General features: G+C 54.3%; 1 protein-coding gene across 11 annotated transcripts; it reads right to left on the minus strand.

Annotated features, from left to right (window-relative positions):
* Positions 1 to 233: 233 nt before the first annotated feature.
* L3MBTL1 (L3MBTL histone methyl-lysine binding protein 1) lies at positions 234 to 25,083 on the minus strand. Of its 11 annotated transcripts, XM_053958432.1 has the most exons (25): positions 21,193 to 21,273; positions 20,764 to 20,883; positions 20,253 to 20,350; positions 18,224 to 18,413; positions 17,843 to 18,005; positions 15,497 to 15,720; positions 14,660 to 14,804; positions 14,394 to 14,523; positions 13,617 to 13,740; positions 12,935 to 13,022; positions 10,554 to 10,645; positions 9,854 to 9,958; positions 8,962 to 9,097; positions 8,391 to 8,491; positions 7,189 to 7,340; positions 7,028 to 7,104; positions 6,568 to 6,653; positions 5,900 to 6,010; positions 5,540 to 5,654; positions 5,184 to 5,283; positions 4,066 to 4,263; positions 3,734 to 3,780; positions 2,872 to 3,029; positions 2,169 to 2,231; positions 234 to 1,254 (listed from the first exon to the last, which is right to left on the minus strand). In XM_053958432.1, the coding sequence occupies exons 5-25, from the start codon at positions 17,976 to 17,978 to the stop codon at positions 1,120 to 1,122; spliced, it is 2,523 nt and encodes an 840-aa protein (XP_053814407.1). In that variant the 5' UTR covers positions 17,979 to 18,005; positions 18,224 to 18,413; positions 20,253 to 20,350; positions 20,764 to 20,883; positions 21,193 to 21,273; the 3' UTR covers positions 234 to 1,119. The 11 variants fall into 11 exon arrangements, with proteins under 11 accessions (XP_053814407.1, XP_053814408.1, XP_053814409.1 ...); XM_053958433.1 differs by lacking the exon at positions 20,764 to 20,883 and having other exon boundaries at positions 21,193 to 21,281; XM_053958434.1 differs by lacking the exons at positions 20,253 to 20,350; positions 20,764 to 20,883; positions 21,193 to 21,273 and adding an exon at positions 25,012 to 25,083.

Genomic DNA, 25,083 nt, shown 5'->3' on the forward strand with positions numbered 1-25,083 from the left:
GTATCTAGGGACAGCAGAAGATCCTGCTCTTCAGACACCAAAACCTGGGTGTCTTGTGAGGGCAAAGAGTGGAGAGAAGGCAGCTTGGCAGAATTGACTCAGCCAACTCAGGAATGCCTTCAGAAGCGACTGTGGATCTGCCTATTGGAGCAATGGATGCTTCTTGTCCTTGGCAACTGTCTCCATCCTAGAGAGGACCTTGCTCCTAATACAAGGACCAAAGTAAGCCCGACTTCCTTTGTAGAGGGCTCTTCAATAGGTGCAAGGGGAACAAGCTATCCAAGCATCCTTTCTCCCAGAGAAGTGCTGGACCAAACAGTCTGAAGCGCAAGAAGAAATGAAGCCTTTTCTGCACCCAGCCAGCCCTGGCCTGACAGGGCCCTGAGGCTGTTGAATTTCAGGAAAGAGGAAGAAAGCACAGGTGCTGGTCGTAAGCAGAGCAGCTGCCAGGACAGCTGCTCTGTGAAGGGGCAAGAGGTGGCCACTGGTTTGCAGTGCAGTGCAGGGGCAAAGCAGTCATCAACTGGCCTTAAAAAGGGAAAATCAAAAGAATTCAGAGAAAAAGGCAAAATGAGCAGAAGCTCCTCAAGAATGTCCCTTGGAAATGGTGTTAGCACAAGTACTCCCAGAGGATCATACAGAGGGAAAAATCCCAAATCTCTCTCAGCTGCTGAGCAAAGGCAAGAGCAGCCTTTAAGTGGGTGTGAGCATGGATGCAGGCAGTCAGTCCCTTGCCATGCCTGGGTGACTTGAGCAGGTGTCAGTCCCCTGCTGTGACACCCTCCACAATGCTCCCCCGGCCCTCAGCACTCCTGACCCAGTGCAGGCACAGCAGGACACAGTGGGGGCAGCTGTGGCACTAAGATGGGCCAGTGCCACATCCTCCCTCCTTCCCTGCCACCGCCCCCGAGGCCTGCGGCCAGCCTGGGCCCAGCGCTGCAGAAGGGCAGCGTGCAAGGAACAGGATGGGAGATGGACTGGTGGGAGAGGGGAGATGTGGCATCCAGGCGGACACGAGCAGGATGTGACAAGCTGCGGTCGGCTGGGGGAATCTTTGTCCTGACTGGATAGTTTGGCAGCACCAGTGAGGAGGGAGGGTCCCGGTTGGGCCAAGAGAAGTCACTTTAAGGTGTCATCAGCGTTCTTGAACATGAGGATGGCATTGTAGATCTTGAGTGCCGGACCCAGCTTCACATTCATAATCTTGACGATGTCAGCCTGTGTCAGCAAGAGGAACGCCTCACCATCGATCATCTGGGAAGGAGAGCAGGGACAAAAGGCACTACTGCAAACCTGGGCTGGCACTCCTGCAGACAGCCAGCACCAGCACGACCTGGGCAGAAGCCACAGGTGACTCCAGAGACCAGGGCAGGGCCCACCCACAGCACTCCCCAGGGAAACCCCAGCTGGCAGCTCATGTGCCCAGGAACAGGGCAGAGGGGGAGAAGCCCTTCCAGGGCCATCCCAGGAGCCCACACTGCAGCCAGGTTGGGATTCTATGCTGGAGCCCCACGGGCACAGCACAGAGCCACCACAACCTGCTCTGGGCAAGCAACCATCCATTCCCTACTCCAGGGACCAGCACTTGTGGTTGCTGCCCCAGTTCAGCTTTGCCTGCCTGAGCACCCTTAAAGCACAGGGGCCACTCCCGCACAGGCTGTGACAGTGGCTGTAGCCAGGGTGCCCAGGATCAGCCCCGGGTGTCAGAGCCACCCTCACCACGTGTGCCCACAGAGGATCCAAAAATGCCAACCCTGACAGGCAGCAGTGCCACCCAACTGCTGTGCTGGTGAGAGGGGCAGAGGGGGAAGGATGAAAGGGTGAGGAGGAGCAGCTCCCCACAGGAGGCAATGGTGCTCTTCAGGCTGCAGCACCATCCTCCTCATGCCCCCCATCCACATCCCCACAGAGGGGCCCTCTGTCCCCCATGCTGGGAGAACACGGCAGCACAGCTCCGTGGGGCTCAGCAGTTTCCCTCCTGCCCCATATGGACACAGCCAGACAGCTGCACACTCCCATGCAGTGGGGCTGCAGGGCAGAACCACTGCCAGGTGCTGGATTTGCCCTCAGCATCCAGCAGCAAGCCACTGCAAGAAGGCCACTGGCTAATTCCTCCTGGCCCTCGTGGGGGCCTTGACCCCCTGGTCTCATCCACCAGCCCTTCTCACCTCATCCTTGAAGAGCTTGGCTTGGTCCTCACAGCCTGTCAGAGTCTGCACAAAGCTAAAAACCTTGGAATAAATGAGAGAAATGTCAAGACAGAGCAACGTTTCTGGCTGGAGACCCCCCCCCAGTCCCACATCCTCACATTTTGAGCTCTGCAGGTGGCACGGGGCTCTTGGGGCAGAGGCTGCAGTGGCTTTGCCCTCCCATGCCAGAGCCCACCCCTTGCCCCAGGCACAGGCACTGGCCTGAGAGGGGCACCCAGGGGGTCATGAGGACATCAGGGGATCGTTAAGATTGGCAGAACCCTCTGTGGTCATTGAGGCCAACCACTGACCAGCACTGCCAAGGCCACCACTAAGCCATGTCCCCAGGTGCCACATCCACACAGCTTTTGAACTCTTCCAGGGATGGTGACTGCACCACTGCCCTGGACAGCCTGTGCCAGTGCCTGAGTCAGGCAGGCAGAGGCTGCTGGAGCTGGTGCCAGAGCTCCTCCACCTATTCAGGCCTTAACAGGGGTCACCATAGCTGCCCAAGAAAGTGAACAAAAGTGACAACTTGTCCAGCAGATCCCCCCTTGCTAGCCCAGGGACGTGGCCACTGAAGTGCCTGGTGCATGTGCCACAGTGCTGCACAGCTGGGCAGGGCGCTCCCAGCCATGCCAGCAAAACAGGGGCCAGCACAGAACTGTCCAAAGCACCTCACCTCATCAATGGTCCACTTGGCCACCGTGGCTGCTGTGATGCCAGCCACCCCCGGCAGCAGCTTGCAGTGCTGCTCCCAGCACAGGGACAGGGCGCGGTCGGGGTGGGCGGACAGGGCGGACATGAAGAGTGACTGGTGCACATTGTCTGAAGAAATAGCTGGGGATAAAGCACAATGTGTGATACGAGGTAAAAGATGAGAACATCCCATGCAGGTATCAAGAGCCAGTGGCTGTCCCTTCAGTCAACAGGGTTTCAGTGTATCCAAATGTTCGCTTAGATGGGATTAGGGATCCTGGGGAAAGAAGTTTAGACAAGCTTGGCTTTGCCTTGTTCTCATGACCTTTAATCATTCATTTTCTACTCACTCCCAGTGGTGGGGTAGGTAGCAGGACAGCCTATGGTGAAAGGGATGCTGGATGGAATACACATCAGGCATTTGCTTCTGTCAGGCATCAGAACTAAATGCCAGGCCAACTGTCCAGCATCAGTTTCTGTGTGGCAGCAGTAATTTGGCACTTCACAACCACACTGAAATTTTGGGGCACAACTTCTCACCACCTCTGTCTGAAGAGGACAAAGCAGCACAGAAAATACAGTGCCATGGAGAGGATCCTAATTCGATGCTCTAAAGCACTCAAAGACTCCCAGGCATAACCCCAGAGCCAAATCAAGGGAGCTTTGTGAGCCCTGGCACAAGGCTGGAACGTCTCTTATCCATGGTCGAGTCTGGCAGCTGAACACAAGCCCCTCACTGGGGTGGACCTGTGTGAGCCAAGGGAGACCCATCCCCAGCACCCCCACCCACCCCAGCTCCTCCAGCCTTGCCCTGCAATGACACCATGGGAGAGGATGGCACTTACTCTGGAAGTCTTCCTGCTGGATCTTCCGGTACTTTGGAGGCCTCCCTCTAAAGAGACAGGAAGACTGATGTCCGGCTGGGCTGGGACTGGCCCCAGGGCCCTCCTCCCCAGCGTCCAGAGCAACACCTCAGCAGTGGGAGCAGGGACCCCTTGGGCCCTGACCCAAAGGGCTGACAGCCAAAGCCAGAAACCATGGGAAGAAAAAGTGAGAGAGGTGCCCGGCAGAGCTGGCAGGACCAAGGCCAAGGAGCCTCTGCGACCTGGTGACTCCTGCCAGGGCGGGCAGTGGTGGCACAGGGGCCCTCCCCACACGGGGCTCACTGGCTTCCTACCTTCCATGGTGCCGAGATTTCTTTCGCTGAGGGAAACCCATTGGGCTCCTCTTGCGTGTCGAGGCCTCGGTGTCAGACAAGTCAGCCTTCAGCCTGCCCTGGTTCTTCTCTGCCAGCGGGCACCCTGAGAGGCAGTAATGGGCTGTGAACCTCCCCGTCACATGGCCTGAGCCATCGCAGCCTGGTGTGGGGCACTTCCTAGAGAACAGAGGGGACACAAGCGTTGGGCCCAGCTTGGAGCAGCATCGGGTGACAAGCCAGCAGGGCCACCCTTCTGCCTCTGAGCACAGGCAGCCATTGCCCTGGCAATGGAAGGCAGAGGAAAGATGTGCTGAGCAAATTCCTGCAGCCAGGCTGCTGGGGGCAGGAGCAGGGCACAGCCAGTCCCTCCAGGTACAAACCTTGGACCTCTGCCATGCCTGCAAGCCTGGGCAAGGCACCCATGTGCTGATTGAGCAGCTCATCAGGGCTCCCAGAGTCTCCATCTTCCCTTGCCCCCACAGCATCCAGACCAGCCTCAGAGCAAGCAGTAAGCATGTGCCAGGAGCGTGGCCAGCAGAGAAACCCCCAGGAGGCACACCTGCCTTCCCCATCCTCACAGATACTCCACCATACTGGCTCTTCCAGACACCAGCCTAGTGCTGGGGTTGGCACCAGACCCAGACTGGCTTCCCTTGGAAAAGGTCCCTCAGGTGACTGCCTGAGCTGGAACCATACACTGCTCCTTCGTGGGACTTCCCAGCTCAAAGCATGACAGGGAAAGGCACCCAGGAGGGGTGGGGGGGACAGCATTGTCACAGCTGGTGTCACTGAACAGCATCTGCACTGTCCTCTCCATAGCCCACAGGTGCCCATGGTAGGTGGGCACACAGGACACCTTCAGGGGTTCTGGGGCAACAGGACAGGCACAGGAGGGGCTCACAGGGGTTACTCCAGCTGGGGTCCTGCTGCTGCCCTCGGGCCTTGCCCAGGGAGCAGGGGGCAGAGCCAGATGTGGTGTGAGTGCAGGGAAAGGCTGGATGCTGGTGGGAGTGGCAGGTGAGGAAGAGCAGAGGAAGAGCTGGCCCGGCCTGGCAGGGAAGCAGCTGTGCCCCTCCAGGCTGTGCCAGGGAGCTCACCTGTGGTGAAAGCTGTACTTGGAGCTCTTGGAGTGAGGGATGGTCTTGCAGCCAAGGCTCGGGCAGCCCCCATGGGCAGAGGAGGCTGGTTCCTTTGGCCCTGCAGCCAGAGGAGAGGAACAGGAGAAAGGCTGTCACGGCTGCAAGCCCAGGCAGAGCCAGGGCTCTGGGCTCCCTGCCTGCACCAAACAGGGAGGGCTTTTCCAACTGAGAAATCCATGGAGTGGCCTCTCCTCCCTTCCCATTCTCAGCCAGAACCTGTGCTCCTGTTTCTGTGCATGGGCAGGTGGCAGTGACAGAGGTGTCTGGTGTGCTTGTGCCCTGGAGGGAGGAACTGACACAGGTGCAGCACTTACTGAGAGGAGGCTGCAATGGGTGTCCTGTTTTTGAGCACCAGCCCATGGGATGGATGTCCGGATGATCCGCATCAATCCAGAAATCATACACGTGGCTCCAGCCATCAAAGTGGACCTGGGGAAGCAAGTAGAGGGGTCACCCTTCAAATGCCAGCACACCTCTCTCCAGAGGAGCTCTGGATCCTTCCTAGTTGAGAGCAAGCAGCAGGGTAGAGCTGAAGTGCAGCACAAGGCTCTCCACTCCTGGAGCCAGGCACTGGGACCTGCCCACATTTGCACATTCCCAGTGAGCTGGGAAGGGCAGGAGTGAGCTAGTACAGTGCCTGGACACAGGCTCAGTACCAATGCTCCAGCACCCACCTTTATCCTGTGATCTTCCACGTCCTCCACACTGGCCACTCGGATGAAGGAAGGAGTCCTCCTGTCCACTGCCTCCAGCTTCATGTTGACCAGGAAGCCATGGGGCGGGCGCTGGAAGAGCCCAGTCAGGGGGAGCAGGGAGCTTCAGGCTCCTGCCCCCTCAGCAGCTTTCCCAGCACTGTGTCCCCCTCGAGCCCAGGTCCCTGCCTGGCCCTGGCCTGGCCAGGAAGAGCCATCCCAGCTCACAGTGGCAACAGGAGAAAGCAGAAACAGACTCACTGCATTTGAGTTGTCTTTAAAAAGATGTGCCCCAGGGAAGAAGATCTCTAAGAGACACATTTTGGGGATATATATTGTAACCACGCTTGGCTGGACACGGCTGCTGGTGGTGCAGTTTGACACAAAAACTAATCAAGCAAACCTAAATTATTTCCCATCACTCAGCTCCTGTTTAGCTGAGGGCACAGTCATACTCCTCATTTTTCCCAATTTTGAACTATTTGCCCAGGATACCCCTGACTTCTGAACTCTGAGTGTAGATCCAAAGCCTAGGCCTCTGGCAGGAAAATACAGAACATCACTAGGCTTGTCACAAAAGCAAAGACCTGACAATGAAGAAAACCCAAACTCCTGCGCAGGTGGAGTGGAGCAGATGATGTGACACTCACCACTTTAAAGGCCCAAGCTGGGACAGCAGATGCTCCAGTTTCTTTCAAGTACTTTTCCCAGGTGAAGTTGTCAGGATCAGGATAATCTGGAAGAGGGAAGATGCAGAAGGTGAGAGATGCCTGCAGGAAGTCAGAAAGTACCCCAGAATGCCCGACTGCCTTCGAGGGCCAACCAAGTCTGCTGGGCACACGGGAACCTGAGAGACACCAAGAAGTGCTGCTACTTTCTCATGGACCACAGTACAAGGAAGCAGAAACAGCTGAGTGTGCACAGACAGCTGGGGTCCTCCTCATATCTCAGAGTGGAGACTTGGCCTAACACAAGCACCATGCTGCGCCTGAACATGTTTACAGGAGCCTTGGCAGGAGGTTTGTGTCCCCAGGACTCCCATGCCACCTTGAAAAGCCTGTTCCCAAGGGGATGCACTCCCAGGCTGCACCTCACCAATCACTGACTCACCTTGAGGAGGTGTGAGGGGTTTGCCGTGCTCATGACACCATCCAACTGGGTGGATGTATGGACTGCTGGGATCACACCTAGAAAACATACCCAAGCTCTTACACAGGGCCCTCTGTGGGTGTCTCCCCACCACTGGCTCCCAAGAGCCTCAGTACACTTACCAGTAGTCATAAGTATCATCCCAGTTGTCAAAGTGCACCAGAAAGCGATTGTCCACCACGTCAGTCACTGTGGCAACACAGATCAGGGAAGGGTTCATGCGGTCCACGGCTTCGAGCTTCATGCCCACCTTGAAGCCTGGAGAAGCCTCATGCTGGCAGGAGAGAGGGGCAGGGCTTTTTCAGAGCTGCAGCCCCAGCTCCTTCCTCACCACTGCCTATGCCTGCTGCAAGAAGGCACCTGCCCAAACCTTCCAAAAACCACACCCCATCTGACCTCCAGACAGGCCTGGGACCACTGAGGCTCCCAGATGGGCAGTGTGCTGCACTGCAAGGAAAGAGGAAGTAGGTAAATAACTCAGCTGGGTCACTCAACTCAAAGCAAAGAAAGAGGAAAAGTGAAAAAAAAAGAAAGAGGAAAAGTGATCTTCAGACCTTCAGGATCTTCTGTAACTAGTAAATTCCAAGGGAAAAAAAAAAAAAAAAAAAAAAAGTCCTCCAACTGACACTAGTTCTGCTTTGTCCCAAAACACTTGTTTCTGGTCAGTCAGCAGCAACCAATGCCTCAGGCATGGCAGGAGGAGCTGGGAGCCTTCTCCCTTCCTTGCCTTTATTTCTTGAATCCAGATTCTGTGCAAAACACTGCATCGCACACACTGGTGGGGCTGTTGCAGCAATGAACAGCAGGGTTTAGACCAATAAGTAACTTGCAGAGGGTGATTTGCCAGTAGGGTGAGTTTCCTTTGCAGCCGACAAAGGAACAATCAGCATTTTCATTCTCCTATATTCCCACTTTCCTTACCCAAGCTTCCATGTGAAAAAAATAGGCAGACACAGAAACAACAAATATACAAAGAGGCAAAGGAATTATACTTATGAAGCATTAAGTGATATATTTTAGCCAAATAATTGCTGAGAATAGTAGTTACTTCTCATCAATACTTCACATTTAATTGTCCATGAGATCAACCTGGATGAAACATAATCAGACCAGCACCAATTCTGGGCATGTCAAATGAGTGTCCAAGCTACAGATCCTGAGCAACAATGTGACACATGCTCCTGGCTCTTCAGAACTGTGGGCTTGAGGGGTGTGAGATGGACAAAGCAAAGCCCAGTGCTAGAGGAAGCATTTTGCTCAGCTGGAGGGGAAGAATCAAACCTGAACCTGTAGGCTCTGGCAGGAAGGAGATGCTGCTACTCACAGTGTTTCGGACCATGAAGAGGTGCTTAGGAGCTGCCTGAGCCTTTGTTAACTTCAGGTAGTTTGTCCAGCTGAATTCTTCTTCTTTATAACCTACAACCCCTCAGGAAGAGAAATGAGAACAGTTAGTTCACAGCCAGAAGGATGTGAGGGTAAGCCTGGCCATCCCTGAACAACTGTCACCCTGCCAGCATATCCTGCTGCAGCAGGATCTGCAGCAGCCCTGGGATGCCCAAAGCCCATGGCTGAGGGCTGATAGGTGGTTTTGAAGGGGTGTTAGGAAACATGAGCAGTGGAGTGGAAATCTAGAGCACAGTTCCTCCTCGGGTCCTGCCTGCCCTGGGCCACAGCTGGTGGCACTGGGAGGTCCAGAGCAACAGGGCTTTGCTGCAAAATGTGAGCAAGCAGAGATGGGTGCCTGAAATGTTATCCTGTGGAACTCCACCCGTACAGCAGCATCCCTCCCTGGCCCCATGGAGCCAGCCTGTCCCCACCTCAAGCTCTACATTTGAACCACTCTTCATCCCCCTCCTTCAGCATGACCCACCACCTGAGCTGAATTAACTCCTTACCTTTGGGGGGCTGGAGTTTGTGCCCCGTCTCCTCAAACCAGCCAGCAGGGTGGATGTCGGGGGAGTCAGCATTCAGCCAGAAGTCGTGGCACTCGGAGTAGCCATCAAAGTGGAGACGCATCCGGTAGCCACACACCTGCCAGCAGGGAGGGAGGAGAAGGAAAGAGCCATGGAGACCTGCTGCTGTCCCTGGCTGAGCATCACACCCCCTCCCACATACCAGCTCAGCATGGTTCACTTTGGGAAGCCAAAAGTCAATCACAGGCCGGTGCCCAAACTGGGAGGCACAAACCAGACCCAAAGGGTGTCCAGCATGGAACAAGGTCAGTGCAAAGCCACCACAAGCCAGCCTGAAGAAGGGATGTTCAGGGTGCATTAAATGCCATGGTGGAGCACCTTGCTATATCCAGCAAGTGCACAGACTCCCTTTTCTGCAGCCTAGGAAGCAGCTGATGCAGAGATTTTGGATAAATGCCACACTGGCTGCCTGGGGAGCTCTGCAAGGCAAGGCTGGTTCAGCTGCCACTTGGCTGAGTGGAAAGTGGATCTGCACGGACACAAGAAGAGTAGTGGGATGCCTCCACATCCTCCATCTCAAGGGCTCAGACCTGTCTTAGGGACATAAGCTGTTGCCATCACCACAATCCCTCCCCCCGTGCTGTGTCAGGGTGACAGAGACCAACACAGCTCCACAGTGCTGTGTTCTGTCCCTCCAAGCTGGCAGGGAACTCCCTACTTGTTTGCCTGAGGTGCTGGAGCAGCAGCTCATCTCCTGCAGTGACAGGTCCTGTCTCCTCCAGGGGCCATCTGGCAGCACCTCCCCTGCCCCAGAGCCTCTGGCTGAGTGGGAGCCAGGAGCAACCAAGGAACATGGGCACTGGAGGCTCCTCACCTCAGCCACTGTCAGGATGAAGTACATAGATGGGTGCTGCGGGTCGATCCCCTCCAGCTTCATCCCCACTTTAAAGCCATTTTTGTGCTGGGAAGCTACTTGGTACTGGAAACAAAAATTAAAGTACAATGTAAAACCAACACAGGGAGTTGGGTCTAGAACCCACCAGGGGAGCAACCACCAGGCAATGGGAGCTGCTGGGGCCAAGAGACTGTGGGCCACAGGTTATGTTGTCATACAAATTTCATTTTTTTCCCATAGGAAAAAAACAGTGTTACACCTCCTTATGGATTTACATCTCTTGCTATTGGCAGGGCAAGGTGTCCCTGGGGTAAAAGCTGAAGCCGGGGGAGCAGGACACAGGCCTGACTTGTTTGCAGCACAGCCTCAGGAGAGCCCACCTGGCTCCCAGGAAGGGCTGGAGAGGCTCCACCACCCTGCCAGAGTCACAGCAGTGTCCTAGACAAAGGTGGGGTGTTTGGGATGGGGCTAGCACCTGCTGGGGAGTGGGACTCTGGGCAAATCAAAACTGGAGGTTGCCCAGCCACTTCCAGCTGACAATGGGAGCTTGGCTATTGCTCAGAGTCCCACAAAATAGGGAAGCAAGGAAGAGAGGAGAAGGAGGAGGGGTGGGAAAAAAAAAAAAGGGAAAGAAAAGAGAAGACAAAAGAGGGGAAAAGACAGGAAAATCCCAACTCACATCCTGGAAGAGATCTAAAGGGGCAGCGACAGCTTTCTGCTCCTCCAAGTAGGACGCCCAAGACCAGCCTTCTTTCTTCTCCTCACTGGCACCTGAGCGCAGCACAAACGCACACAAACGCTGCTGAGGGGCCGCTCCAGCCCCATCCCGCTCTCACACAGGGTCCTGCATCCCTGCAAAGCTCAGCACCATCCTTCCAGAGCCCCTTCTCCAGCAAACCTGGCTAGCTGCACGATGAGGGGCAGAGCCAGGAGCACCCATGACCCAAATGTCCTGAACCATGTCCTGGTAAGGCACCTGGGCTAGTGGAAGGTGTCCCTGCCCATGACAGGGGGTGAAACCAAGATGGGTTTTAAGGTCCTTTCCAATGAGTCTGGGATTCCAGGGAGTGTGAGGGATGAGCCATCAGGACACCAGACCTGACCAGACCCTCTTCCAGCCAGAACATCTGCTGTGTCCACACAGGATGGATTTGTGGAAGCCAGGATCCATGCACAAGTCTGGGAATCATTCCCAGCTGCAAGGGACTCCTAGACAGTCAAACCAGCAGCAGGTTCACATCCCAGCTCTGCTATCCTCTGCTCTGAGAGCCACCTGAGCCCTCGTGGCACAGCAAGGCCACTCTGATGCCCTAGAGATGTGTTTGCCCACGACAAAGAAGACAGTACTGTCTCTTCATAGGCAGGGAGGTGAGCCTTCATGCCTTTGAGAAGGCCACAAAGGCCTTGCCCAAGACCTATGAGACACAACCCAAGTCTCTTGCTCTCCAGCTTCTTTGTCTCCCTAATTTGCAGCTGCTGAAGGGACTCCAGGGGTGCTGTGCCTATTCTAGAGCTGAGGAATTTCCAGCTGCAGATCAGCTATGGCAGACAGCCATAGGTACAGCAGGCTAGAAATGCAGGAGGAAAACAGATCTACTCCTTCCTCCTTTGGGTTTAGGGGAAGAGGAAATGGAAAAAACCCAGAAACTTAGGGAAGAATTTAAAGGTGAACTTCAGTGAGCAAGGTGACTAACCTTGCTTTGCTGACATCTTCAGATTGAAAAACACTTTTACTATTCCTTAAGACATAGAAAAAGTGCCAGGCATAGCTGGGGAATCTTTGAGTACAAGCTCTGCACTTCTGGGAAATGGCAAATACACCAAGAGTCAGAGCATACACTGACTGCTGCACTGAGGTAGCCAGGTGTATATTTTGTTTGCTGAAGTACTTCTAAAATAAGAGAAAATAAAATGCTGAAGTAACAAAGCTCATCTCTGCTTACTTGTATGCAGCAGGGAAGGTTACATGCTCAGGGCTCAGAGTGAGAAGCAGGTATGAGATCTGAGATTCCTTTGTAATGATGGTTAACTCACTGTAACATCAGGGGTTAATGACACCTGGCCCCTGCCACCGTCCCTGCACTTGGTTATGCAGAGGAGTATGAAGTTGTAACAGTTTAATTTTAAAATTATTTTGAGTATGACTTTCAGTACTCAAAGTCAAAAGGTTTCCCATGAATGTTTATTTTCAGTGTTTCCTGAAGTTTTCCTTGACACTGCAGGGAAGAAACCAACCAAGAAAACACTGCATCCCTCAGCTTGTCTCCTTTCCTTCCATGTTGACAGCTCTGCTTTTGAGATCTGTGATACAGTCCTGAAATAGATCCCCACGGGATGAGACAATCCCAAATCACAGGGCTTCAGTGGCACTGCACCTACACGAGCAGCTCCCAAACTTGTGAGCTCCTGATGCCACGAGGGAAGTTCCCCATGAGCCAATCCTAAAGAAGGGCAAAGCCACACGTGGTGCAGTCCTGTTTGTGCTCAGGACAGTGTCCCTGGGAGCAAACACAGTGCCCACGAGCCAGTAACAAACTGAGCTCCCCGAAATAGATCCCCACGTGATGAGACAATCCCAAATCACAGGGCTTCAGTGGCACTGCACCTACACGAGCAGCTCCCAAACTTGTGAGCTCCTGATGCCACGAGGGAAGTTCCCCATGAGCCAATCCTAAAGAAGGGCAAAGCCACACGTGGTGCAGTCCTGTTTGTGCTCAGGACAGTGTCCCTGGGAGCAAACACAGTGCCCACGAGCCAGTAACAAACTGAGCTCCTGAGGGGAGGGACAGGAAGCTCTGTCCAGCACGGGCCAGTGCCAGTGCCGTGTCTGTAAGGGTGCCCCCTTCCCATGGAGAGAGAGAGAGGAAAGGAGAGAAATGGAAAGAGACAGAGAGAGCAGGATCAAGCAAGCAGAGGAGCTCACAAGCCTTCAGGACCACATGCCAGCGCATTGCAGTGGGTGTTTGACCCTGCAGGAGCACCAAAAGGGTCCAACCCTGCAGGGGGACCCCCCAGCCCCAGCAGCAGTGCTCACCCCACAGTCCACCCTGCCCTCCGTACCGTGCTGGCTCCCGTTCCACGCCTCAGCCTCCAGATTGCTCATGGCAGAGTCTTCCACAGAGCTTTTCTTCTCTTCCTGCTTTTCCTCCTAGACATGAGAGCAGATAGAACAGAACCCAGAAGTTTTTGGCTGTGTGTTGTATCCTCACACTGGTGCCCAGGGCCACAGTGCACCCTCAGAAGGTTCACAGTCTGACCAATGCCTGGCCCAGAAATGGACTGCCAGAGAATCTGGTGATGGGAGCTTGCAGGGACTGGTAGCAATCACACATGGACTGGACCTGCTACAGACAGTCAGGGCTGGCAAGCAGAGCTTCCTTACCTTGTCAAAATGCCTCCCTTCCCCAGGATACTAGCACATAGACAGACACTCCCCTACTTCAACCCTTACCCTGGTGGCCCAGACACAAGAGAGCAGCTGAGAGTGGTCAGTACCTACAGCCCAGCCTGGACAGTCTGGCACTGCCCAGGCCTCAGTGCTCCACACGCCAAACAACCAGCCCATTGCTAGGAGCCCTCATCTCCACACATTCAAGTCTTTTTGGCATTTTGGCCAATCTGTTTCCCTTTTGACCTGCTGCTGACAGAGCCCTGAGCAGCACGATGAGATCTGTACACGCAGGGTTGGCCTCCAGCCCCTGGGACACTGGCTGCACCCACCCCCTCCCTGTCTTTGTCCTACCATTTGTTCAGATTCATATTCTTCCTCCGAGGGGCTCTGATAGTCCTTCCTCTTTCGTTTCTTCACAGGCTTGAGGATTTCAGTGGCATTGGTGCTGCTGGCAGAATTTTCCACAATGACAGACCTGCACAGAGGGAAGGAGGGCCAAGCACTGCAGCCAGTGCAGCACAGTGACACTGCCTGGGGTGTCAGTAAGGGAGGGACTGTTGGACAGTCACTGTCCCCCCATTTCTTACTCACACATACCCCCACCCCTCCTGTGGGGGGATGTACGCACATAAGTTGTCAAGAGTTAGAGCCAGGGACAGGCCAGAGTCACCCTCACACACTTGGGTGTTAGAAACCTGAACCCAGGGATGAATCAAAAGAGATCTAGTTTAGTAGTAGGGCTCTAAGCTGCACCAGAGATGCTGGAAAACAAGTCCTGAGAGTCACACACTGGTCAGGAGTAGGGCTGGAAATGCCCCCGTGACCTGTCGCCTTCCACTGCTGCTCAGCCTGGAAGCCCCCAATGCAGCAACCTCCTGCTCCAGCAGATATGCGTTTATGAGGCCACAAATTGGGCAGGAGAAAATCTAGCTCCCATGCTTCGTGCTGCTCCCTTGGGAAGTTTCCCTTCCCCAGCCTGCCTCCAGGAACAAGCGGAACACGCGGTACCCCCAGCACCTGCCGGAGGCAGAGGCATTCCCATCCCTTGCTGGAGCATGTGGAGCAGGGCAGGGAGGGAGGGCAGAGGGATGGATCTGGCTCTGCAGGGCACAGACCCCCTTCCTTTACCTCTCTTTGAACTGCTGGTGGCAGTGCTCGCTGCAGAAGCCCCTGCCCTCCCGGGCCCCGTCCCACATGTGTCTGCGGCCACAGGTATCGCAATGGCACAGGCCTTCTGCCGTGGGCTGCTCCGGCACGTCTGCGACAAAGGAGCAGCAGTGAGGCACACAGAAGGACAGCAGACACTGGAGACATTTGCCTCATCCATGGGGACACCAGACAGCATCTGCTGGATGCTGGTGCCCTCTGCAAAAGTGGCACCATGATGCCCTTACCCTGAGCCACAGTAGGATTGTCTCTGCTGGGGGGTGCCACCTCGGAGTCCCCATCTTTCTCTGTGTGACCCTCCTTCACAGCTTCCACGGGAGGCATCTTATCAGCACTCACCACCTTCAGCGTGCCGTACTCATTTATCCGGAACTGTCATTGAACAAAAAGCAAGGAAAAAAGAGTTCAGCAGGTAGACATGTAACTGGGTGGCTGGTCTGAAAATGAGGGACAGGGATGTTCATCAGTGTGTCTGACAAGAGGACAACTCTTCTGAGCACAGAGGTGAGCACAGCACCCCAGGCCTTGTGAAGGTGCCCTGCATGCAGCCTGTGCTGGGCACTCAGATGGAGCTGGCAGGTGGGTGGCTGAAGGATGAGGTGTCCTGAGGCTGAGCAGCAGCTGAGAAATGGGTGCATTTCTGCAAGCTGTCACTTGAGGCACTGCTGACCTGCTGCACTGAGGCACCTGCTGCCAGATGAGCACAAGGCTGCTGCTCCCACGGTGAGGGCAGGACCTGGGGCACAGCCAAGTCCACAGCATAGTTTGGAAGGGAAGATGTCCTGCACAGCACGTAGCACCCCTGTGCCTCCTTGTGCAGGGCAGAGCTGCTGCAGCCCCCCAGGCACCTCTGTGAGCTCTGTGCTAAGCTCCCAGGATGGCAGGGCCATAGGGATAGGGCAGAAGAAGAGCTGGGGCAGCTGAGGGATCCTCCAGCTGGGGTGCAGGAGGCCCATGGCACATCCTGGTGCTCCTTACCTGGCACAGGCTGAGGGATTTACAACCACAAGCAGCTGTGGGGAGAGGCAGAGGGGTCAAACCCAGTGGCCCAGGGCTACACTTACCCGCAGGTTACTCCCAGGCAAAGTTGCCACCCCATCTTTCCACTCCAGCACACGGACTGTGCTGCAGGTCTGCACCCCGCTGATCTGGGGAATGACAGCAGCTGTGATGGGTTCATTCCCTCCTCCCCTGTCTGGCCTCTCAGCCCCTGTGCTTCTCTGGGGCTCCCGAGGGAATCGCTGGATTTCTAAGGTGCTCGTGGGAAGGTTGATGGCAGTGGCGTTTGCTTGAGAAGGGAAGAAAGGAGACAAACAGCCAGAGGCATACACAGAACACTTCACTGATGCAAATAAGGCTCAAAGGCAGCCCAGGATCCCAGAGGACATGGTCTCCCAGGTGAGGGCTCTGCTGTGGGCCAAAGCACAAAGGAAGCAGAGTGACGCAAAAAAAAATATGCAGCCAGTAATGGCTCATGCTGGGGGGTGGCACCAACACTATCCACATTCAAGGGTTTCTACTTCAGCCTGATCTCAGACTGTTTCTGTGCCTAGGGTGCCCTGATGTGACAGGAGTTTGCTCCTGGGCTGCAATTTCCAGTTTAGTTGTGTTTCAAGGGAACGCACTGTGCAACCCAGGGCCTCTCTGCAGTGAGAACTGAGGCACCAGGAAAAACTTCTAGAGAACACTCCTCCTCTCACCTAACACACAACCATGCTTTGCTCAAACACCTCCTAAAAGACACCGGTCAGCTGCACTCAAAATTGTCCCAATTTTCAAGAAGGGGTAAGAAGGACGACCCTGATAATTACAGGCCTGTCAGTCTCACTACAGTGCTTGGTAAAATTATGGAGAAGGTTATTCTGGGAGTTACTGAAAAACACTGGAGAGACAACAAAGTCATTGGTCACAGCCAACATAGGTTCACAAGGGGAAGTCCTGGTTAAGCAGCTGAATCTCCCTTTATGGAAAGGTCACCCCACTAAGCTGACCAAGCAAAGCCAATAGATGTGAGTTTTTGGATTTTAGCAAAGCCTTGATACTGCCTGTCACAGTACCCTTCTGGACAAAAAGTCCAGTACAGAGCTCATCCAGTCCATTGTCCATCGGGTGAACAAGTGGATGATGACTCTCCTACAGCTGGGTACAAAGCCTTACAGTAACTGGGTGCACATGGGGCTGGTGGCCATCAACAGTGGGGTTCCCAGGGTTTAGGGCCAGTGCTCCTAAATTCTTTATAAATAATCTGGATGGGGGAACTGAATGTCCATTAAGTAAGTTTATTAATAACACTTAATTAGGAGGAGCTGTGGACACCCTTTAGGATAGAGGGGCCTTACACAGAGATCTGGACGGACCTGAGAGCTGGACAATCCAATCACCATATGCATGAAACAAGAGTAAGACCTGGATTGTGCACCTAGGATGGGTTAATCCTGAAAAGTTGTATGCCTTGGGGACCAAGACTGGGGAGCTACTGTGGGGGAGGGGTTCAGGGGCTTTGGGCTGAGGGCAAGTGGAACAGGAGCCAGCAGTGTCCTGGCAGCCCCAAGGGCCAGCCCTGCCCCGGGGGACATCAGGGGGGTGGGTGACTGTCCTGCTCTGCTCTGCTCTGCTCTGCTCTGCTCTGCTCTGGGGCAGCCTCACCTCCAGCCCTGGGAACAGTTTGGGCCTCTCAGCACACAAAGGACAGCTGAGGGCTGGAGTTGTGTCCAGAGGAGGGGACCAGGATTGTGAAAGGTCCTGAGGGCAGGACTTGGGAGGAGCAGCTGAGGCCACCTGTGGGCCTCAGCTGGGAGGAGAGAAGCTGAGGGGTGATCCCATTGCTGTCTGCACCTTCCTCCCAGGGGTCAGGTGCTGATCTCCCCCTTGTGGGACCAGCAATGGACCTGAGGAGATGGAATGAAGCTGCCTCAGGGGAGGTTCTGGTGGGACATTAGGAAAAGCTTCCTCACCCAGAGGCTGCTCAGTGCCTGGAAGAGGTTCCCCAGGGAAGCGGTCACAGCACCACGTTCAGGGAGTGTCTGGACAACACTTGTACTGTTGGTTTCATTTTAGGTGGTCCTGGCAGGATTTGGACTCAATGATCCTTACGGATCCACTCCAGCTTGAGCTGTTCTGGGATTCCATGCTAATGCAGCAGCCCAGGAGCTCACAGCCCTGCAGAGCAGGTACCAGCACACTGTGCTGCCCTGGCTCAGGGCCCCTCACACCAGGGATTCAGTTTAAAGCTCAGAAAGATTTGATTGACCACAAACAGTATAAGTGATGTGGGATAGCCACAGAGCACATCCAAGATGGCAACAGCAGCTTGGCTTTGCCTCCCAAGGTTTGGGAGGAGCACAGCTCCCCAAGGAATGTGGGCTCTCCAGGCTGGGGAGGCAGCAGTTGCAGGGGGCTGCTCCACATACCTGGTATGATGAAGGCAGTGGTGGGCAGGTGGGTGCTCTGCACAGTGCTCTCGGTGGTGACCACGTGGACACTGACCTCCCCAGCTGCACTGCCCTTGGTGCTCCTCACCACCTCCATCTCCCCCCTGCTGTCCATCACCTTGCCTGAGCACACAGCGAAGCCCTGCAGGGCAGCAGGGAACAAATCAACTTGGGTACCAGTATAAACACAACAAAGGAGCGAGAATGTGACAGCACAGGATGGTCTCTCCCAGCAGAAATCCCTGAAAGATTTATTAAAGGTCCCACATGAAGGTCACAGCTGGCACCAACATGCCCCATGAAAGCCCCTGTTGTGAGGTCCCAGCTTAGAGCCTGCAAATGCTGAGGATTTTTTCTCACCTGGCACGACCATAAGATGGCACGAGCACAACAGGTCCACCACAAGCTGCTCCTGGCTCCCACGGGGGCCCACAATGCTCTGACAGACTGTGACTGAGAGCTGCCAAATCTCACCCTGGAGCAGGCAGAGCTCCCTGCAGGGCCCCTTCCCGTTCTCCCGTCAGTGTGTCACCCTTGATCTTCTAACTGGCTGTAAGAGAATTTCACAAGTGACAGGAGTTACTGGGGGTATGAGTGGGGGGAACCTGATGTTCCTGTACCCCCTCTGAGTTTCTCAGGGGACTGGTGATGCTCAACCTGTCTAGCTGTGAATCTCAAGGAGGAAGCAAAGTGTCAGGGCCTCGAGGGCATGACTGGCTCTCTCTGGCTGTGACTAGCCCCCCACCCATGGGCCCAGGGGCTCCACATTGCAGCAGCATCCTCTCCAAAGCACCTGCTGCCAGGATAGAGGCAGGGCTAGAGAGGACCACAGTCATGTCTTGGCTCCTCCTGATCCAATTTGAATTCGAAAAGCAAGATATCCATGTGGAAAAGAGGATAATCATTTTGGTGAAGGAGGGTTAGCTAAGAATTGAGCTACAAAGGAAAAAGTCTGGAATTTTAAAACTTGAGACATTCAGATAAAGGTGTTACAATCAGAGGGTACAGAGTGGGCTGGTGTGATCACATTGAGGGGAAGATCTACTTCTCCCAGTTCTGTCAGGTTTGTGACTAGAAACACCTGATGGTCAACTGGCAAACATCACAGACCTTTCAGGCTCTCCAGGTGCAGAAAAACACTGTTAAGTGTCAGGACAACTGAAGGAACTGAGAAACTAATCTAGACACCAGACTCCAAGTGAAAGCCAAAATTAATTTAGCAGGCAACCTGTTTCAGTGCTTCCTAATAGCCAGTAGGAATCTATCTGCTTTTTTTGGCACTTAAATCCAATCAATCCTTGATTCATCATTGGGTCAAATATTTCAAGGACAACTCTTCATTTTGTGGGAACTTTTGCCTTTTTTTAAAATTCTAACAGAATTTGGGACTGGAAATGCCTAGAATGGAAGAGAAACAACTAGATCCAGTACTCAGGTTCATGACGCTTCACCTGAGTTTCTTACAGTCTCTGATGTGAACACAAAAGCAAATATTTGCTCAGGAAATGCAAAGCAGTAGTCAACATTATGGTTTAATTTTACTTAATTTTGGGTGCCAGGAGCAGGGAGTTGGATTTGATGGTCCTTTGGTGTCCTTCCAGCTTGAGATATTCTGTGACTGTGGTTCACTCTCCAAATCCTTACAGGACTAGGCTGATGCTGTGGACACTGTGAGCTCAGGGTGAACAGAATGAATTTGGATTACAGATTGAGGTGCTGTTCTTTAAACTGGAAAAGCTAAACAACTGAGATTTAGGCCTTAACCTCCAGACAGGTCCTCCTCCAGCAGCCTCCTGGGAAAGGCCTCACTGCAGCCAAGGGCATGTCCCAGCACTGGGGCAGCCTAGCTCAGAGGGTTGGGAGCCCTCCAAGAGGCAGAGGAGCCCATCCAGCCCACAGCCCTGCCCTACTGTTGGACTCAGTGATCTTACAGGTCCTCTACAACCTTAACAATGCCATCATTCTACCACAAACTGTGCCTCCTGTTCCCCTCACCTGTCCCTCAGCAGCAGTGTGAGTGCTTGCCCCAGCACTCCTGGCTGGAGCAACTTCTGTCTTGCTCATGGAAACCTTTCCCTCCCCAACTCCTTGTCGCAACTCCTGCCCTTTGAGCACACATGGAGCACAAATTCTATTCCAAGGCCACACATGAGCTGCCAGAACACTGTTGGTGCGAACCTGTAAGCACACTCTTGCCACAGCTGAAACTCAGCGGCTCCCAGGGCTCTCCCATCTCTTGTCAGGGGCTTCCATGGTGTCAGAAAACAATTTACCACCAACACTGCTCCCATCAACCATAGCACACACTGGTAAACTTTTAACTCAGCATTCCTGGGAGAACCCCCACAGCCCCTGGACCACGGCCCCACAGGTGTGGGCATGCCAATACCTGGGCTGCAGAGCTCCATCCCCACCTGGAGGCCTGAGAATCAGGATTGGAGGTGTTGTTTGCAGCTCACAGTTTTTTAAATCCTGGTATAAAACCCCCTGGAAGGACACTATACAAATCAGTACTATTCCAAATATAACATAAATACAAATCTTTTACTGTAAAAAGTGTTTCCCAACAAGTGAAACCACCATATAAAGATACAAGTATTAGTAATAATTCAACTACCAAAAATCTCTCTAAAAACAAAACATTTAAAAAACTTCAATCAAATCCTATCTACAAAGTCATCTACAGTCATCAGCTGATTCCCCAATGATTCAAAGTTTTAGAAATTTTAGTAATAAACGTATAACCTCTGTTGTTTCTGTTTTCTATAAGTAATACCAATAAAAAGTAACTATTTTTAATATTACATAAATGTTTAAAAATATTAACCCCTTCAAACACTTACTACTAATATATATTAATTATATCATGTAAATTCACTAGTTTTTGTAATAAAAACAACCTGTTGTGAAGTATCCCAGGTCAGGAGTGCTACATGAGGAAAAGGGGCTCAGCCACAGCTATGAGCTGCCCTAGCACCACTGCCACAGCAGGAGAAAGACACTTTGGATAACCCTGCTCCCTAGGAGCAGAAAAGAGGTAATCAAGGGGATGCCCACAGCTCAGACAACCCTGGTGGCCTCAGCCCCTGGAGCCAGAGCCCAGGAGGTACCACTGCCCCAGAGATCCCTTCAGGGGATCCTGCAAGCCCTGGAGCGACCCATATGGTCACAGGATAATTCAGGAACCTCCGAGGTCTGTAATTCAACCTTCTGCTCCCAGCAGTGTGGGATTACACCAGGCTGCTCAGGGCTTTACCCAGTCTGGTCGTTATCCAGCTACCAGGATGCAAATCTGCAAATTAGCACAACAATTAGCAAACCAAACTCACACTTTTTCCTTGGATGCTAGAAAAGGGTTTTAACTCCAGAGGGTCGTCAGGCATTGAACAGGCTCCCCGGGAGAGCTCCAGGAGCATTTGGACAATGCTCTCAGCCACGGGGTGGGATTGCTGGGGTGTCTGTGCAGGACCAGGATCCTTGTGCTCAAGATATTCTATGATTTGTTCTGCTGATTACCCTAGATATTGAACAAAAGCTTTATTAATCTTTATGGGTTTTTTTTTCAGCTATTGTCTTAAAACACTTTTAGTTTACACATGTCCCAGTGACATCTGATAAAGCTCTGCCCACCCAGACAAAACAGAACCAGGCTGCTCAGCAGCCTTCAACCCCTCCTCCCAAATGCAGCTTTTAAAAGAGCAACAGTGGAGCTGCAGCTGTTTTGCCTTTACAGTGAGACCCTGACTTCTCCATTTTTCCTGGTATTGAGTGTAACTCCACATCTTACAGAGGGTGCAGGTGAGCCCCACTCCTCAGCCAGCTGCCCATCCAAATCCACAAGGACTCCTCACTTCTGCCTTCTGCTGAGGGACAGCCAAGGATTCCTGGCTGGAAAAGCCAGGAAGGAGGAAAGCCACCCCAAGAAACCCCCACACACATACACATGGTGCCTCCAGAGAACACCACAATGTGCTGCTGGAGGGTAGTATTTTTCAAGACAATTCTCATCTGGGAGTGCTTTGGTCCCTCCTGCTTTGCTCCTGGAATCCCGTCTCTGCGTAAGAGGGCTGTGCACATGGAGCCTGTCTGCAGCCAGACCCCACCAGCCTATCCTAACCAGTTCTGACAGCAGGATCAGTGTCTCTGAACAGTGGTCTCTGTCAAAGACAAACCCTCAGGTTCAGGAAACAAAGCACCAGCACAGAGAAGGGGTCCCTGCATGGTCCCTCACCCAGCAGGGAAGGGTGTTAGCACAGGGCACCTGAGTCTGACCACCCTGAGCACCTGGGAGAGCTGGGGACACCAGCTCGTGCACATAGTCACAAGGACGAAGGACACAGGCCACAAAACACACCCTTAAAGGCAACCAGGATCACTGGCCCTGCTACTCACAGAGGTTTAGCTGTGCCAACAGGAATCGCTGGGTATTGGCACAGCCACATCCTGGAGCAGCAACCCTGGGGCTTGCAGAGCATCTCCAGGGCTGCTGTACACACGAGCCTCCAGCTCTGCCACAGCCTCACACACACCCTCACACACACCCTCTCACCAAACCACGGCAGAGCCAGGGAGTGATCTGCTCCTTGGGAAGAGGAGGGACGTGCTGCATGCAACAGGCCACAGAGGAGCATGGAGAGGGTAGCTCCCGGCACGGAGCTGCGGCACAGCCCTGACAGTGTTTACAAAGCATGATCTGCTCGAGAGAGGTGCTTCTGTTCATCACAAAATTGGCTTAAAGTATTCTAATTCAAACAATATTAATGGGTATTCACGTAGTGGCTTCTCAGAATTTCAAATATTCCTAAAACCTGCACTGGTACATGCTGGGAGCCACCCAGCTGGGAGGAAAGGTCCTGCTGGACACCAGGATGCCCATGGGCCAGCAATGCGCTCCTGCAGCAATGCAGAACAGCGTCCTGGGCTGCACTGGGAGCTGCGACACAGCTGGTGGAGGGAGGGGATCCTTTCCCTCTGCTTCACAGCAGTGAGGCCAGCCCTGGAGTGCTGGGCCCAGAGCTGGGCTGCCCAGTACTGGAGACAGGGACAGATTGGACAGAGTCCAGCACAGGGCCATGAAGGTGATGGAGGGACTGGAGCATTTCTGCTGTGAGGAGAGGCTGAGAGAGCTGGCACTGCCCAGCCTGGAGCAGAGCAGGCTCAGGGCATCTCATCCCTGGGGATAAATACCCGGGGGGAGGCTGCAGAGGGGACAGAGCCAGGGACAGCCCCAGGGGCCTCGGGCACCAAGTGACACACAGGAGGGGCCCTCTGAGCTCAGGAGACACTTCTGCATTGGGAGGGTGGCTGAGCACTGGTGCAGGTGCCCAGAGAGGTGGTGGAGTCTCCATCCCTGGAGAGACTCAAAAGCCACCTGGACACATCCTGGGCAGCTGGCTCTGGGTGGCCCTGATGGAGCAGGGGCTGGGCAAGGTGACCTGCAGAGGTGCCTGCAGCCTCACCCAGCATGAGATTCTGTAAATTATTTTTCTCAGGAATTTCCTCTGCCATAACAGAGAACTTCCCCATCCTTGCCATCAGCAGAGATACGGATTTTTAATTGCCTCTAGTGGCAAAACTGAGCCTTTGAGAAAGACCACTAGCTGGGATCATGCTCAAACTGCAAGTGGCACACCAGAGCACTACAGAGACCTGAGGGGCTGAGAGCTGCTCTCTTGGATCTTCCCCTGTCTTCTGGCATTGCCCAGGGCAGGTGTTTAGAAGACTAATGGCAGAAAATACTTGCTTTGTAAACACACAGGAGCACTCAGGAACACCCTTGGCACAGGCAGGTGGCCCAGTGGAGAAAGACAATCACACACTTCTTCCCTTCCAAATTTGAATGCTGCTCCAAAGCCAGGAGCAAATGCCTCCTCTGGAACAAACCAGGGGCAAAAAAGTTTTGCTCCTGGGTTCTTTAGAAGCATGGTGAGGTTTGGAGTAGGACACAGTATTTATCAGCATCTCAAAACGAGATGAAATGTCCCTCTGTGCAGTAAGAGGCTGTTCATGTTACGCATTTCAAAAGAGAAAATAGATTCTGTGGAAATGGAGATGAGAGGGAGAAGGGCAATAAAGCAGCAAGCCACCTTCAGCTTTAGGTTCAGACACGGACGACAAAGCAGAGACACTCAGGCTGGGTGTCACCTGCTGTCCCCAGGAGCTTCACTGTCACCAGGACCAGCTTTTAGGCCTGTGGATCTGCTCAGACCCACAGGTGGGGAGGATGAGCAGTTGCCAGCGATCCCATGTGCCACCCCAAAGGGGTCGAGGTGACACCATCGAAGCTGAACGCCAAGGCCAGCAGGCAGCCTGAAGCCTGGCCACTTCTGAGGAGGACAACAGGGACCACCACACCCACCTTCCACTGCCCCCTGAGAGCAGGATCCCCACTCACCACCCAGACCTCCACAGTTCGGTATTCTTCCACACTTAAAAGCAGATGGAAACATATAAACAGGATGGATACCTGACCTCAAAATGTTTCTAACTGTCCAGTGTTTTATTTTGTTTTATAACTAGTAAAGAAATCCAGGTAAGAACTAGTAAAATCAGTTCAGAACCTGTCCTGGACCATGTGGAGCACCCTGTCCACAGCCTCGGGTGTTTGTGCACTGCTAGGCTAGAGCAAAGCCCTCCACGCTGCAGGGCCCTGTCCAGGGCTGCAGTGCTGTCACTGCAGGCTCCGGGACAGCACCTGCACACCCGGTGTTTTGAGAAACACCCGAAGAAACCCGGCCGGCCGTCCCCCGTGCGAGGAGCTCCCAGCCCCGGCGCGGCCCGGAGAGGCTCGCCCGGGGCAGCGCGGTCCCTGCGGCCGGGGCTGGGCAGCGCCTCGCAGCTCGCAGACGCCGGCGGGACGCGAGCCCGGCCCGGGCCCTCAGCGCGGCGATGTTCGGGGCACAGCGGCGGCCCGGCCGGAGCCGGAGAGCCGCTCCCGCTGTCCCGGCCCCGCCGCCTTCGGGGCAGCCCCAGCCCCCCCGGTCCCTCCGCGTGGCTACAGCACGGGGGATGTCGGCGCTTTCCCCGTCAGCGCCGGGCTCGGCCCCGATGGCCCGGCCGGGGCCTCGCCCGTGCGGACACCGGGCTGCGGCGATTCCGGGCGGGGACGCGCCGAGCCCGGGCCGGCGGCGCCCGGCCGCGCTCCTTACCTGCACCCGGGCGGGCGCTGCTGCGAGCCCCGGCGGCGCTGCCCGGCCCGGCCCGGCCCGGCCCGGCCCGGG

This window comes from Vidua chalybeata, chromosome 17 (genome assembly GCF_026979565.1).
Source record: "Vidua chalybeata isolate OUT-0048 chromosome 17, bVidCha1 merged haplotype, whole genome shotgun sequence".
NCBI classification, from domain to species: Eukaryota; Metazoa; Chordata; class Aves; order Passeriformes; family Viduidae; genus Vidua; species Vidua chalybeata.